Source organism: Elaeis guineensis, chromosome 6 (assembly GCF_000442705.2).
Source record: "Elaeis guineensis isolate ETL-2024a chromosome 6, EG11, whole genome shotgun sequence".
Classification (NCBI taxonomy): Eukaryota; Viridiplantae; Streptophyta; class Magnoliopsida; order Arecales; family Arecaceae; genus Elaeis; species Elaeis guineensis.
In genome coordinates this window covers 121,731,402-121,744,203 of record NC_025998.2, presented here as the reverse complement: position 1 = coordinate 121,744,203, position 12,802 = coordinate 121,731,402, and the positions used below count along the sequence as shown (strand labels likewise).

The window sequence follows — 12,802 nt, the reverse complement described above, 5'->3', positions numbered from 1 at the left end:
GCTCAGATTGGTGTTTAGATGAGCTGAGTTGAAACAGATCGATATTTAGTTGAGTTGAATTGAACCAGGGTGGTATTCAGCTTTCTGATGAGGTCAGGTTTATAATGATCTCAACCTTCCATTCAGATCGGTTTTATAATGATCTCAATCTCCCGTTCAAGTCAGCTTTATAATGATTTCAGCTCCCAGTTGAGGTCGGCTTTATGATGAGCTCAATTGAGATCGATTTTATGATGATCTCAGCCTTCCATTGAGATCGGCTTTCTGATGATCTCCATAGTCAAGCTTCATTTCTGAGTCTCGAGGATATCAGCTGAGGTGGTATGACCTCCACAACAATTAGTAAAATTATTATTTTATTTAATAGAAAGATATTCATAGAGAATCATGTGCTATATATATATATATTATAATAAAATATATATTTCTCTAATATTGTATGAGAAATTATAATCACCTCAAATTTTAAAAAAAAAAATCATATATATATATATATATATATATATATATATATATATAGCTTTTGGATGTCACCTAAAAGAAATATTTCTTCACATGAAACTATGTTATTAATATATAATATTATTATAGTTTTATAATTAAAATTTATTTATATAGGTAATTGAAAATATAAAATAATTTTAAAAATTTAAATGAATATTATTTTATTATTTATATATAATTTTTTTATTTAATTAAATTTTAAAAAATTATTTTTATGTTTCCCATCTGAGGCTACGGGTCTCGGACTAGCTGTAATTTAATAGAAAAAAAAAAAAAAAAATCCGCTGACCCGCGCACGAGGAGGCCAGAAAGGGTCGATGGTGTTCCAGGATAACAGCGAACTAAAACTGTCCGCAAAAGTATCCTCGCGCTTCCTTCTTGCAAACGCCTCATCATCCCTTCAGATGCTCTGCCCCTCCCACCACCACCCGGCCACGTTCCTCCATGGCTCCCTCCGACCTAACCCTACTAACCCTAACCTTAGTTCCTTCTTCCCGTCCTTCTCTCTCCCATTCCCTACTCTCCTATCCCGCAAACCCCTTCTCTCCTCCTCCTTCGTCGCCTTCGATTCAAGTAACCAATCCATAGATCCATCTCCAGAAGAATTCGAATCCCAAATCGACCCCTCTCTCCTGTCCCGTCGGCATAACGCCCGCTCCAGTTCTCTCCTCCTCCGTCACTTCCAGTCCCAACCCGAGCAAACCCAATATGATCCAGTCCTCGACGACGAAGAGCAAGAAGAGGAGCTCCAGAGGAAGAGAATCGTGGACGAGGTATCCCTTGCCACCAGGAGGGCCCCCAGATTCCCCGGCTCCATTGATTTCCCCAAGGCTGAGCAGCTCGACCGTCCCCCCGACCTCCGCCGTGACGTTGGCAGTGATGATAGGGTCCTCAAGCGGGCTCTCGAGGTCCGCCGAGGGGTGGCGGCTGAGATCTTGAAGGAGGCCCTGCAGGCAGGGAGGCTTAGCATTAGATATTCCGCTAACCTTGTCTCCAAATTGCCGCATTTCGTCGATCGGGTCGTGATCGAAGCGGCGGCGATGAAAGGGGTTTCGGAATTCTCGCATCTGTCTTTCAATGCTCGGGCGAAGAGCTACATCCAGAGCTCTGGCGTGGTCCCTCTTGTCAAGTAATCTTCTTTTTTGAGCTTTCCATCATTTCTCTCTTCTTTATCTTTTGGGGAAAAACGGATTCTTTTTCTTTCTGATTTTGCTGTTTTTACTTTCAAAATTTAAAATTTGATTTTGGTTGTATATGTTTTAGGTGGTTGAAACACAATTCAATGACGTATCCACGAATCGGGAAGGTAATTTGCATGTGTTCTGGTGATCTCTTGCCAGTGAGGCGTCTATGTGAATGGTTGAAGTCAATTCATGTGAAGGGGGAGTATCTCGGGATTGTGCTTGTAAAGGCAGGTCCCATTTTCGACCGCAGTTTAGACACGCTGGATGAGATTGTCAACTATCTAGAGAGAAATGGGGTGAGGAGGGATTGGATGGGTTTTGTTGTTACCCGATGCCCCCAGGTGTTGGCTTTAAGCATGGAGGAATTGGAATGCCGAGTGAAGTTTTATCTGGACATGGGAATGAATGGGAATGACTTTGGTACGATGGTCTTCGATTATCCAAGAGTGCTTGGGTTCTACAGCCTGGAAGACATGAACAGTAAGGTGTTTGAGCTACGTGAGTATTCTTGCTTGTTGTTTATTAGTTCCGATGTATTACTCCTGAGACCTAGCTGTAGGTAATTGTTTTTGTCATTGCTGCTACCCATTTTCTTTGGTGATTTTCTTTGAGATAATGTTATAATTTCTTTGTTAGATTGTCAATTCCAAGTACATGTTCAAAGAACCACCTTTTTCTTTCTATTCAAGGGTTTATGTACTGCATTTCAGTGTAGTGCAGTCCGTATCAGTGCTTGGCACACACTGGCACACGTGGATGCTGTGTTGTGCCAACCAATGGTATGCAGCCATGCCATGTGCCGCTTCCGCACAGGCATAGTACATACTTAACAACACAGAGCAGCATGTGCAACTGCTATATCCTTGCTTTTCAACCTCAACGTCATGCGTGTGCGGTGCAGCTGAATCTAATTCATAATGCATTATCTGATTTCTTTATTTAGAGGAATTTGTTTTAATTATTTTAAGTGAGCCTATTGTAATTTATTGGAGTACCGCAAGCAAAACCACATAACCTAGGTTGTTTGTTCATTTTTTAAGTCTTCCCATACACGTTATTTATAAGAGGAATATCTGGTTGATTTGAAAGTTTCACAATTGTATTTTATAAATCGAACTTGTAAGCTCTTGTATATGGACTTTTGGAGATACTGTTACATTATCAACCTGTAGGTCATATCTAGTTGTTCTGTATGGTAAAAACCATATGTGCAGCTGTCATATGATAGAACTATTATCTGAGGAGCCAGAAAAAAAAATTGGTAGTTGTATATTTTATTAACCTGCTTAATGAGTTCATTGTGTTCAACTTGCTGTGGTTCTGGTGGTTATTACTTCTCAAGCACACTATCTGATGTGTATCTCATTTTGAAGTGCTTTATTTGACTTTCCTTTTCTGATTCACTTTTAGAATGTGATATGCACTCATAATATCAGTAATCTTCCAACAAATTTTTGTTATCTTGCTTGATGCCATCATTGACAAGTAAAAATAGACCTAGCTCATAATATGTGTGGATTTTTTGTTTTCTTGCTTGATGCTTGTATTGACAAGTGAAAATTGACCTGCTTCTGTTCCAGGTCCAATACCTTAAGGAGTTTGGCTTGAGTACTGAGGATGTTGGACGATTGTTGGCTTTCAAGCCACAATTAATGGGTTGCAGCATTGAGGAAAGGTGGAAACCCCTTGTAAAGTATCTGTATTATCTTGGTGTTCGTCGTGATGGTATGAGGAGAATGCTAATGATTAAACCTATGATTTTCTGTGTTGACCTGGAGACAACCATTGCACCAAAGGTATGGATCTTTGCAATATGTTGTTGTTTATGGCAGGGGTTTAGCTCCCAACGGGACATCTCGGGACGTCCCATGAGACACTAGAATGGGATACCATCTCATGTGTTGGGACAGACCATCCTGTTAGTATCCTAGCATCCCGATCGGGATGCCTTGGGACATCTTCTGTCCCAAGTATAGGGACGGCGGCGCGTTCCATTCCACGAAAAAATCGGGACAGCTTCATTCTATGGGATTTAAAATCTTGGTTTATAGTATATATATTTTCGAAGCTGTCTGATAAATGTTCTCCTCATTTCTGGTACAAGTCTGTTGCATGAAGGGGCTATCACTGAAATGATGCATGCTGTGTGTCTTTAGCTGTATAATGCCCTTATGTTTGTGCTGATGGGCAGTAGCATTTTTGTTCTCCTGATGCTCAGGTACGATTTCTACAAGATATAGGCATCAAAAGTGAAGCCATCGGTGGAGTCCTTGTCAAGTTTCCACCCATACTAACTTATAGCCTGTACAAGAAAATACGCCCCGTGGTTTGTTCTTTCTGTTTAAATTCTCATTTATTGATTAAATTTTGTGGAAACACATTCTTGCTTTGCTTAGTATTTTGGTGGCTTGAATCTGTTTTGCCATTTCTTGGATTTTGCCTGTCAATAGTGAAACAATCAATCCATAGTTTTAAAGTTTTGTCTGCCATGATATGTCAATTGTGATGACTGTGCATACATTTGAATCATGCTTTTAATATGACAGATTGACAATTTCTCCAAAATCGATAGTGATTATTATTACAGAAGTATGTTAAGTATGACATTGGCAGAATATACTTAAGAGCAGCTTGACTTTTGTTGTGCCTACAAATTCAAAATTAATATTTCTTGGTAGCGATCCCGATACACTACTACCAGCATACACTGAAGCAGCATGGGACCCCTAAGATTTGTTTTAGGAAAGGGGTAATTGAAGAAGTATCCTAATGACTTTTCTACTGGATGGCCCATACTGACAATCCATTGTCTATAAGATGCAACTATCTAAGAGGAGGAAAAGGGGATTTTATACATTAAAAGAAACATGGGCCAGCACTACATACTCTGAAACTTTCTAGGGTGCTATTTTAAGTTGAGCACTCTCTTATTGTAATAAAATGTGTCATTTTGAAAGGGCCTTAGATTTATTAACGCCTGATTGCTTAAGTTCTTCGCATTATTTACTTAATTGGTGGTCATCTTTCATTTAATAGTTTTCATGTGCAGTATTTTTGTTAATAACTTCAAGAAAAGTTTGGATCAATGAAGTCCCTAAATTAAGAAATGACCAATTTAGTCCTTGTTTGAGTTACAAATATAATGTTAGGATATCTGTCTATCTTCTGTTTGAAGTGCAGAGAACATATCTATTATATTTATAGGTAGCATGGAGGGGGAAGGGAATCTTTTTCTGTGAAATAGACTTCTGATCAATGGCATTCCACTAGTTTCATTGGTAGGGAGGGCCATTAATAGTTTGATGAGAAAAGATGTGGCTTCAAATCTTAAAAGAGGTCAAAGCAGACTGCTTAATTACTTTTTCCTTAAAAATCAGAAAAACAAGTCCAGAGTCAGGCTTTTTTTTTTTTTTTTCTTGTAAACTATAATTTCTTTGGAGGTCTCCTGAACATTTTAGATTTATTTAAGTATGTTATTCTTCTTTGGAAGCATTGTCCTACATCAGGTGAAGTTATCAATTCTAATTAGCACTGTTGGTTTTGTTGGATAAGCTACACTTGAAGATGGAAATTTCTGCTGTTAAATCTGTCTCAATGATAATTTAAGATATAATTCTTTTTAAACTCAATGGCTCCTTTACATGCAAAAATAGTGCTTCTATATCTTTTAGCAAATTTTTGCTAATGCAATTGAATAGAAGAATATTGAATTGTTTCATAACATCTTATGTGCTGTGCTGTATTTCCTACATTGCAAACTGTACATTTTTCATTATTAGTTGATTTATGGGAAACAATTGTATATGACAAGGTTTGGAGGCTAGATCTAAGGTTTTGTTTTTCTATTCAGTGTTGTGTTTCCAGGTGCAAGTTGCCACTATTTTTGTGCTTTGTTTAACATAATCTACTGTAATCAAGAAAACATTCTTTACTATCATAACCCCAAATCAGATTCTACTTTTATCGCTACTTGTTACTAGCTAACAATGGCCGGTCAGCACTGTTAGCCAGCCATAACCATTCAAAGAAGAATATTAAAAGTTGCAATGATTTATTCTCATCTGACAAGTGCTTGGCTTAAAAAATATTTAGACTTTATAGCAGTGGTTTATTCTATATCTCATTAATAGTATATATGATTTTTAACAATTAAAACTGGTTGCAAATTACAAATTACAGTCTCACATTCGCGTACACATCTCTTTATACTATTTTTATCTTTTAAATTTGATGCTTCTGCACATCTGTCACTTAGTCATTTCTTGATTCTTGTACATTCTTTTGTTTCAAGCTTGGTACAATGTGTGCAGGTCATTTTCTTGATGACAAAAGCTGGAGTCACTCAAAAGGATATTGGGAAGGTTATTGCCTTGGATCCCCAGCTTGTGGGCTGCCATATTATACAGAAGCTAGAGATTAATGTTAAGTACTTCCTGTCATTGGGCATACGCCTTCAGTCACTCGGTGAGATGATTGCCAACTTCCCAATGCTGCTCAGATACAATTTGGATGTTCTTCGCCCTAAGTACCGGTACTTGAGACGAATTATGGTTCGTCCATTGCAGGATCTCATTGAATTTCCTCGGTAAATCTTGCAGACCTACTCAATTATTCTCGTACTGGTTACAGTCATCTGTGAAGTGTTCAGGTTTGCTACTTGCATGTGAATAAGTATTTCATCTGTTATAGGTATGTTTCCTTGGTTTTTCACTATATACCTAAGCACCTGGCATCCTGGTGAATGAAGCTTCTTATGGGCAGTTGACAGTAATCTAAAAGATGGACAAATGGACACGATATCGAAATTGCTAGCATCATATGTTAACTATGATGTAACAGTAGTCTGACATGGACGCAGGGCCTGGGGGCTTTAGAATCCTTGTCGACTCTTGTTGAATTGCCTCTCTCACTTGAGATAGATAAAGGAACTTGGAGTCCGTTGGTGCTTCTCACTACATGACCATCCCATTCTTGATTATTAGGGTTCATATAGGCATCCAAAAATTCAGTAGTCTTTTAATATTCTCACCAAGTGGCCCTTATTGAAGCTACTCTCTGTTTCAAAGTATAATAAACTGTGAGGCTTTATAGTGCCTAGTTCCTTCAAATTTCTTCATGTTATTTGCTGCTTTTACTTTCATCTGAATTTGATATATTAATAATATACAACCCTGCAGGTTCTTTAGTTATTCACTAGATGGAAGGATAGTTCCGAGGCACAAGATTTTGGTGGAAAACAGAATAAATTTTAAGCTGCGGTACATGTTGGCAGGCTCTGATGAAGAATTCAATCAAAGGGTACAGGCTGCTATTGAGAAACGAAAAAGATTTGAATCTGCTGGCACATGTGTTGAACATCCTGATTCTGACTCAACTGACGTGGCTCCAGTAGCATCCTAAATTTCCAGGGGAGGGAGAGGGGGGAAGAGAGTCCTTATGGCTGTCCAGCAGTCCTACTTGTAAATGTTAAAGAAAGTATTATGTTTATTCTCATATTTTAATTAGTTAATCTTGATAATTTTGCATCATATCTCCTTGCAACCAGATTTTTTTAATTTCATTTTAGCTGTATCAGATTTTGAAAGGCATTTTGGTCCATTTTCCAAACTTAGATAACCAAAAGCATGCATTTTTAACCCGTTTTAGATGCTTCTATCTGATTATTTCATATATACCAATGACTTGGAAACTTCTTAAAGAACTGATTATGGCCCTATGGTCACCCTGAATATAATCATCTCAATTTATCGTCTATGCATAAAGGTAACACGGGTTATCTGTATGTACGGTGTTTCAAACGTTCAAGTGCCATATATTGTTTCTTTTGAAGGTTACTTATTTCTCTAGTTTAGGGCTAACACGAGGTATCGAAGAAAATGAGTGGATCCTGTGCATATGGGATTGTATTTTTCGTTCTATTTGAATTTGTGATTTGTTAATGTTACATTGCCGGGCGCCTGTAGCTCAGTGGATAGAGCGTCTGTTTCCTAAGCAGAAAGTCGTAGGTTCGACCCCTACCTGGCGCGAAATATTATTTTTTTCATTATAAATATTTTTATATACAATTTATATATTTGACCAAAAGGAACTGCTGTATAATGTGTTTGAAATTATGCATTTATGAGGAATATTCCTTAAGATCTTACAATTTTGACAGACTGATATAATGTAACAAAATATAAAATAAGGGTCATTTTCTTTTCTAATTTCAATTCTCAACTAAACAATGGTGCAAAAATTTCACTATTTTTAGTGATTTTTAAAAGTTAGTTAAAATGAACTTCCCACAAATTCCAGTTCAATATCAAAGAGAAAAAAGATTATACACATTTTGTTGGATCTACCAAATGATAACGTACTCATATCCTTTATCTATGGCAACACAGTGAGTGCACTAATTTAATGTTGTTTAAGAACCATAGCAGCATTGTCTAAATACTGAGAAGCAATAAATCCTCCTAATTTTCTGAGAGCATGGTAACATTTTTTTCCTTATGAAATAAGAGGGAATGCCACTAATTACATCCCATCTTGATAATCCAAGAGCAAGTACCACATAGATCTAATGTTGATAAAAATATAGCAAATGGGGAGTCACATGACTCTTGATAGATGGGATAGAGTTCGACTATGGTGAATCATATTTTGGGATCTAGGCCAAAATGATAGAATTTGGCCATGACATAAAAAGGCTAAAAAATTGGAACTGAGCCATAATTAGTCATGATGCATTAGTATAAGCCACAAGCCAAAGGACATCATGATCTGATTCGTGGTTGTACCATATGTGAGCTAACTTTTAGAACTACTAAGGATTAAGACGAAGTAGATAGTTAGAAGAATTTGCGGCTGTATTATAGTTATTTTCTGATTCGTATAGATAATGGATTTATACTATGTATCAAAGGATACTTTAATAACCCAAATCAAAGATATTTTATTTTATTTTAGTTCTTAATCAATTAGTAATTTCTACACTAAAAGTAGCTATAACTTAGATATCTACTATCGTAGCCTAGTGCTACACTTCTGTCCTTATCTATCTAGTTCCATCTCCTTTAATGGTGATATAACAATGACAAAAATTCTTGAAAATAAAAACATCTGAATCCACGCTACTCTTTATTTACTCTTCAATTATCATCTTTCTGACTAATCAGATACTGGTGGCATACCCATGCATATATCATACTCCTGTTATCTAACTTGTATCAAGTAGTTCTCTAGCACACCCACTTTCTAAGACATTGCAGGAGAGACTCTGCAGTAGCAAACAGCCACCTTCTTGCATTCAAACTACTAATCCCTCCTAGCGCATGCAATGAGAATGGTGCCAACTCGTAGAACCAATGTTTATTGGCGGGAGCAATAATAACATCATAATACTGCATTTTAACTTAACAAAAAGAGAAATAAAACAGAACTTCAAGCATTTTTGTTTTTTAACAAGACGTGCAATAATTTGATCAACACACTTTGCCTTTAAGTGTCTTACATAATGTTTTACAGTTTTAGCTTTGAACCAAAATCATTATGCTATAGCATGCTAATCAAGTAACCAAGCACTTAGAGCATGGCTGAGTTTCCAATTTGAATCATTGGCATCCACCTCTGTCTGTTAAGCAATGATTTTTGAAATATATAAATCCAACATGTTATTACAAAACTTAGTTATGCTGGAGCCTATCAAGAGATAAAAGAATTGTTTCACCCAGGTTGAATGCTTATAACTAGCATAACTGGCTCTCAGCATCAGCTTTAGCAGCAGCACTTGCATAAATGGGGTGAAGAAGATGACCTTGGGATCAACATGCACCCACTTGCAGCCGCTCAACTTGTGGCGTTCAAACCTCACATTCCCTTCTTTCAGGACATACGTATAATTTGAGATCCTTTCCCATCCAATGATGTTCCAAGGAATGACTCTCTAAAGAGCAAACAGAAAACCATGTGAATAAGAAAACTTAAATCAACGAAAAAAATCATTCAAATGGACAAGATAATATCTCAGAAGCGGCTCAATTTCATACCCCTCTCTGCCAAACTTCTCACCTCGGTTGTTGGACATGGAGACACGACCAATTTTTGTGGACCAACGCCTCAAAGTCAAGCTCAGTTCTCCGGATGCCTCCTCTGGAAGCAAGGCCACATTTTAATTACAATAGAGAAGCAGCAGGTTTACACCTCTCACAAGGTGGAACCATTACCACTAGCTCCATTGTAGACAGGAATATTTGAAACAAGATCTTTGAGACCCACTTATCTGCATATTATTGAGAGATTTGCCTGTTCTATTGATTCCTATGGTTGGATCAAAAAAAAAAAAAAAAAAAGAAAAAAAATCATGAATGAGGTATTCAACTCCAGAGATGAATCCAAAAAATAAAAATTTTTATTGGTTCCACCACTTTTTTATGAAGAGAATGAATCCTTTTATGAAGGATCAGAAAAAAAAATTGATCCTAATCTGTTGCAAGAATGATTTGGAAGATCTAAAACTAAAAACAGCAGTATTTAATAGCAACAATATAATAAAGGCAGTCAATAAAAATAGATTAATCCAAGATCTATTCAGAAACAATATAGCATCTCCAGGTACATAAAATGTATCAAATCGAGTCTTTTTAATGAATGAATCCAATTGCAACTTTGAATATGAAATTAAAAGGGATCGAATAAGAAATAATACTCTGCCCCTGAAAGAGGCACCTGAATAAAGTTTTATATACAGGTCAGCAGAATTGATTGCAAAGATCTGCTCAGTTGAATGAATGTAAACATGAAGTTAATACCAGGACAAATGGCCTGGAATTGGGCAAAATAGCTTAGTCAAAATTTTAACCATGTATCAGTTGCTTGGACAGAGATTCTAACGTTTCTTTGTTAATTTGATCTTAACCAGATTTGCACCATGCTTACGTTTAATTCTGATTAATAGTGAGCAGAATCAGGTCCGGCAATGACAACAAGCCAAGTCAAGCCACGATCAGTGATCCTGTTATGATCAAATTTTGTACTTGACATAAAAAATGATCAGTTCTGTATCCATGCCCTCACACCATTGCACCATTTAAAAGATCCAAATCACTGAGGGAGTACAAGGACACAAAAGATAGGTGCTCAGACTGGTTTGGAGCTCTTTGAAAAGAGAGAACTACGAAATCAGAACATAAATTGTAAAATAATTTCAACCCACGATTCAGGTTTAGGCTCATATGACAAATATGGAGGAGGATTTTGAAAGCTTGCTTCAAATAGCAGGTACTGATTTTCATAATATTTGCTAGTATCATGTACCTAAAACTAAATTGCGAATAGAAGAAGTGATGTAGCCGCAACGCACAGCAAGAACTCACTTTAACATTCATAGAACCTACTTTCATGGTCCAAAATATTTTTGGTAGATTCGTCCAAGAAACTAAACCATACATCAAGCATATGAACACTCAATTCAGTTTCCACTAAATGTGAACCATCCATTAGGATAAAGGTCTATTTACTTATGTTGGTGCAAAAATCTGCTTGCGCCGGAGAAGCTGGAGTCGGGGAAGCCGCGGTCGCCGCCGGGACCTGCAAAGGAAGTCTAAACCGGAGGTGGGGTTACTCCGGCAAGACCCTCCGACGCTCAAGTCAGTTCTCTGCCTCAACAAGAATGGAGTGCTCGAACGGAGAATTTAGCAGAGTTTTGAGATAAGAAATGAGCTTCGAGAATAACGTATCTGGGTCCCCTTTTATAGGCGGAGGAGGCAACGGATTGATGGCGATATTTGTAACCGTCTGGTAGTGGGCCATCCATGGTCAGGGGAATTTATTGCGAAGGATAGTGGAGTAGACACGTGGCTATTGTTACGGCCTGCCACGTAGAGCCAGTTGCAGGTAGTGGAGCGGCGTCCGTTGCCGCTAGTTGTCAGGGAGTAGTGGAGTCGCGCAGCACCTGCCGCAGAGAGTGGAGCAGAATCGTGGCCGTTGACACAGCCTGTCAGAGAGTAATGGGTCCGCCGCAGGGGGTGATGGAGCCGCGCGGAATCCGCTACAGGAAGTGGAACAGGATCATGGTTGTTATTGTGTCCTGCCAGGGGGCGTGGATCTGTTGATTGAAGCTTGACAACGGTCGGAGTCCGGCCTCTGTAGAGGTCCGGGAGGGGTCCCCCTGGCGGTTGGGGTCGTGGGTGGAGCCCGACTTCCGTGGGAGTCCGGGCGGAACCCTCTCAGAGCTGAAGCTACGGGCGGAGCCCGGCTCCAGTAGGAGTCCGGGCGGAGTCCTCTGCAATCAAAGTTAAAGGTGAGGTCCGGCTCCCGTAGGAGTCCGGACGGAGCTTACCAGCAGTTGACACCGAGAGCGGAGCCCGGCTCCCATAGGAGTCCGGACGGAGTCCTCTGCAATCAAAGTTAAAGGTGAGGTCCGGCTCCCGTAGGAGTCCGGACGGAGCTTACCAGCAGTTGACACCGAGAGCGGAGCCCGGCTCCCATAGGAGTCCGGACGGAGTCCTCTGCAATCAAAGTTAAAGGTGAAGTCCGGCTCCCGTAGGAGTCCGGACGGAGCTTACCAGCAGCTGACATCGAGAGCGGAGCCCGGCTCCCATAGGAGTCTGGGCGGAGTCCTCTGCAATCAAAGTTAAAGGTGAAGTCCGGCTCCCGTAGGAGTCCGGACGGAGCTTACCAGCAGTTGACACCGAGAGCGGAGCCCGGCTCCCATAGGAGTCCGGGCGGAGTCCTCTGCAATCAAAGTTAAAGGTGAAGTCCGGCTCCCGTAGGAGTCCGGACGGAGCTTACCAGCAGTTGACATCGAGAGCGGAGCCCGGCTCCCATAGGAGTCCGGGCGGAGCTGTGCTGTAGTTGATGTCGGAGGCGGAGCCCGGCTCCCGTAGGAGTCCGGGCGGAGCTGTTCTGTAGCTGATGTCGGAGGCGGAGCCCGGCTCCCGTAGGAGTCCGGGCGGAGCTGTTCTGTAGCTGATGTCGGAGGCAGAGCCCGGCTCCCGTAGGAGTCCGGGCGGAGCTGTTCTGTAGCTGATGTCGGAGGCGGAGCCCGGCTCCCGTAGGAGTCCGGACGGAGCTGTTCTGTAGCTGATGTCGGAGGCAGAGCCCGGCTCCCGTAGGAGTCCGGGCGGAGCTGT

At 39.9% G+C, this 12,802-nt stretch overlaps 1 protein-coding gene and 1 non-coding gene across 2 annotated transcripts; both read left to right on the top strand.

Moving 5' to 3' along the window:
* The first annotated feature begins 806 nt into the window (after positions 1–806).
* LOC105060100 (transcription termination factor MTERF2, chloroplastic) lies at positions 807–7,216 on the top strand. The gene is made up of 6 exons (XM_010943702.2): positions 807–1,633; positions 1,768–2,173; positions 3,269–3,484; positions 3,907–4,014; positions 5,999–6,273; positions 6,866–7,216. Exons 1-6 carry the CDS (start codon positions 822–824, stop codon positions 7,086–7,088), a joined length of 2,040 nt encoding a protein of 679 aa, XP_010942004.1. The 5' UTR covers positions 807–821; the 3' UTR covers positions 7,089–7,216.
* A 425-nt stretch (positions 7,217–7,641) lies between these two features.
* TRNAR-CCU (transfer RNA arginine (anticodon CCU)) lies at positions 7,642–7,714 on the top strand. Its single transcript has one exon. It is a non-coding gene; the product is annotated as a tRNA-Arg (tRNA).
* Positions 7,715–12,802: the final 5,088 nt, after the last annotated feature.

Excerpts from the sequence above, each read along its gene's own strand:
- LOC105060100 (XM_010943702.2), top strand. The coding sequence starts at position 822 with ATGGTGTTCCAGGATAACAGCGAACTAAAACTGTCCGCAAAAGTATCC. Across the intron at positions 1,634-1,767 it reads GGCGTGGTCCCTCTTGTCAA|GTGGTTGAAACACAATTCAA; the intron begins GTAATCTTCTTT and ends TATATGTTTTAG. Across the intron at positions 2,174-3,268 it reads TGGAAGACATGAACAGTAAG|GTCCAATACCTTAAGGAGTT; the intron begins GTGTTTGAGCTA and ends CTTCTGTTCCAG.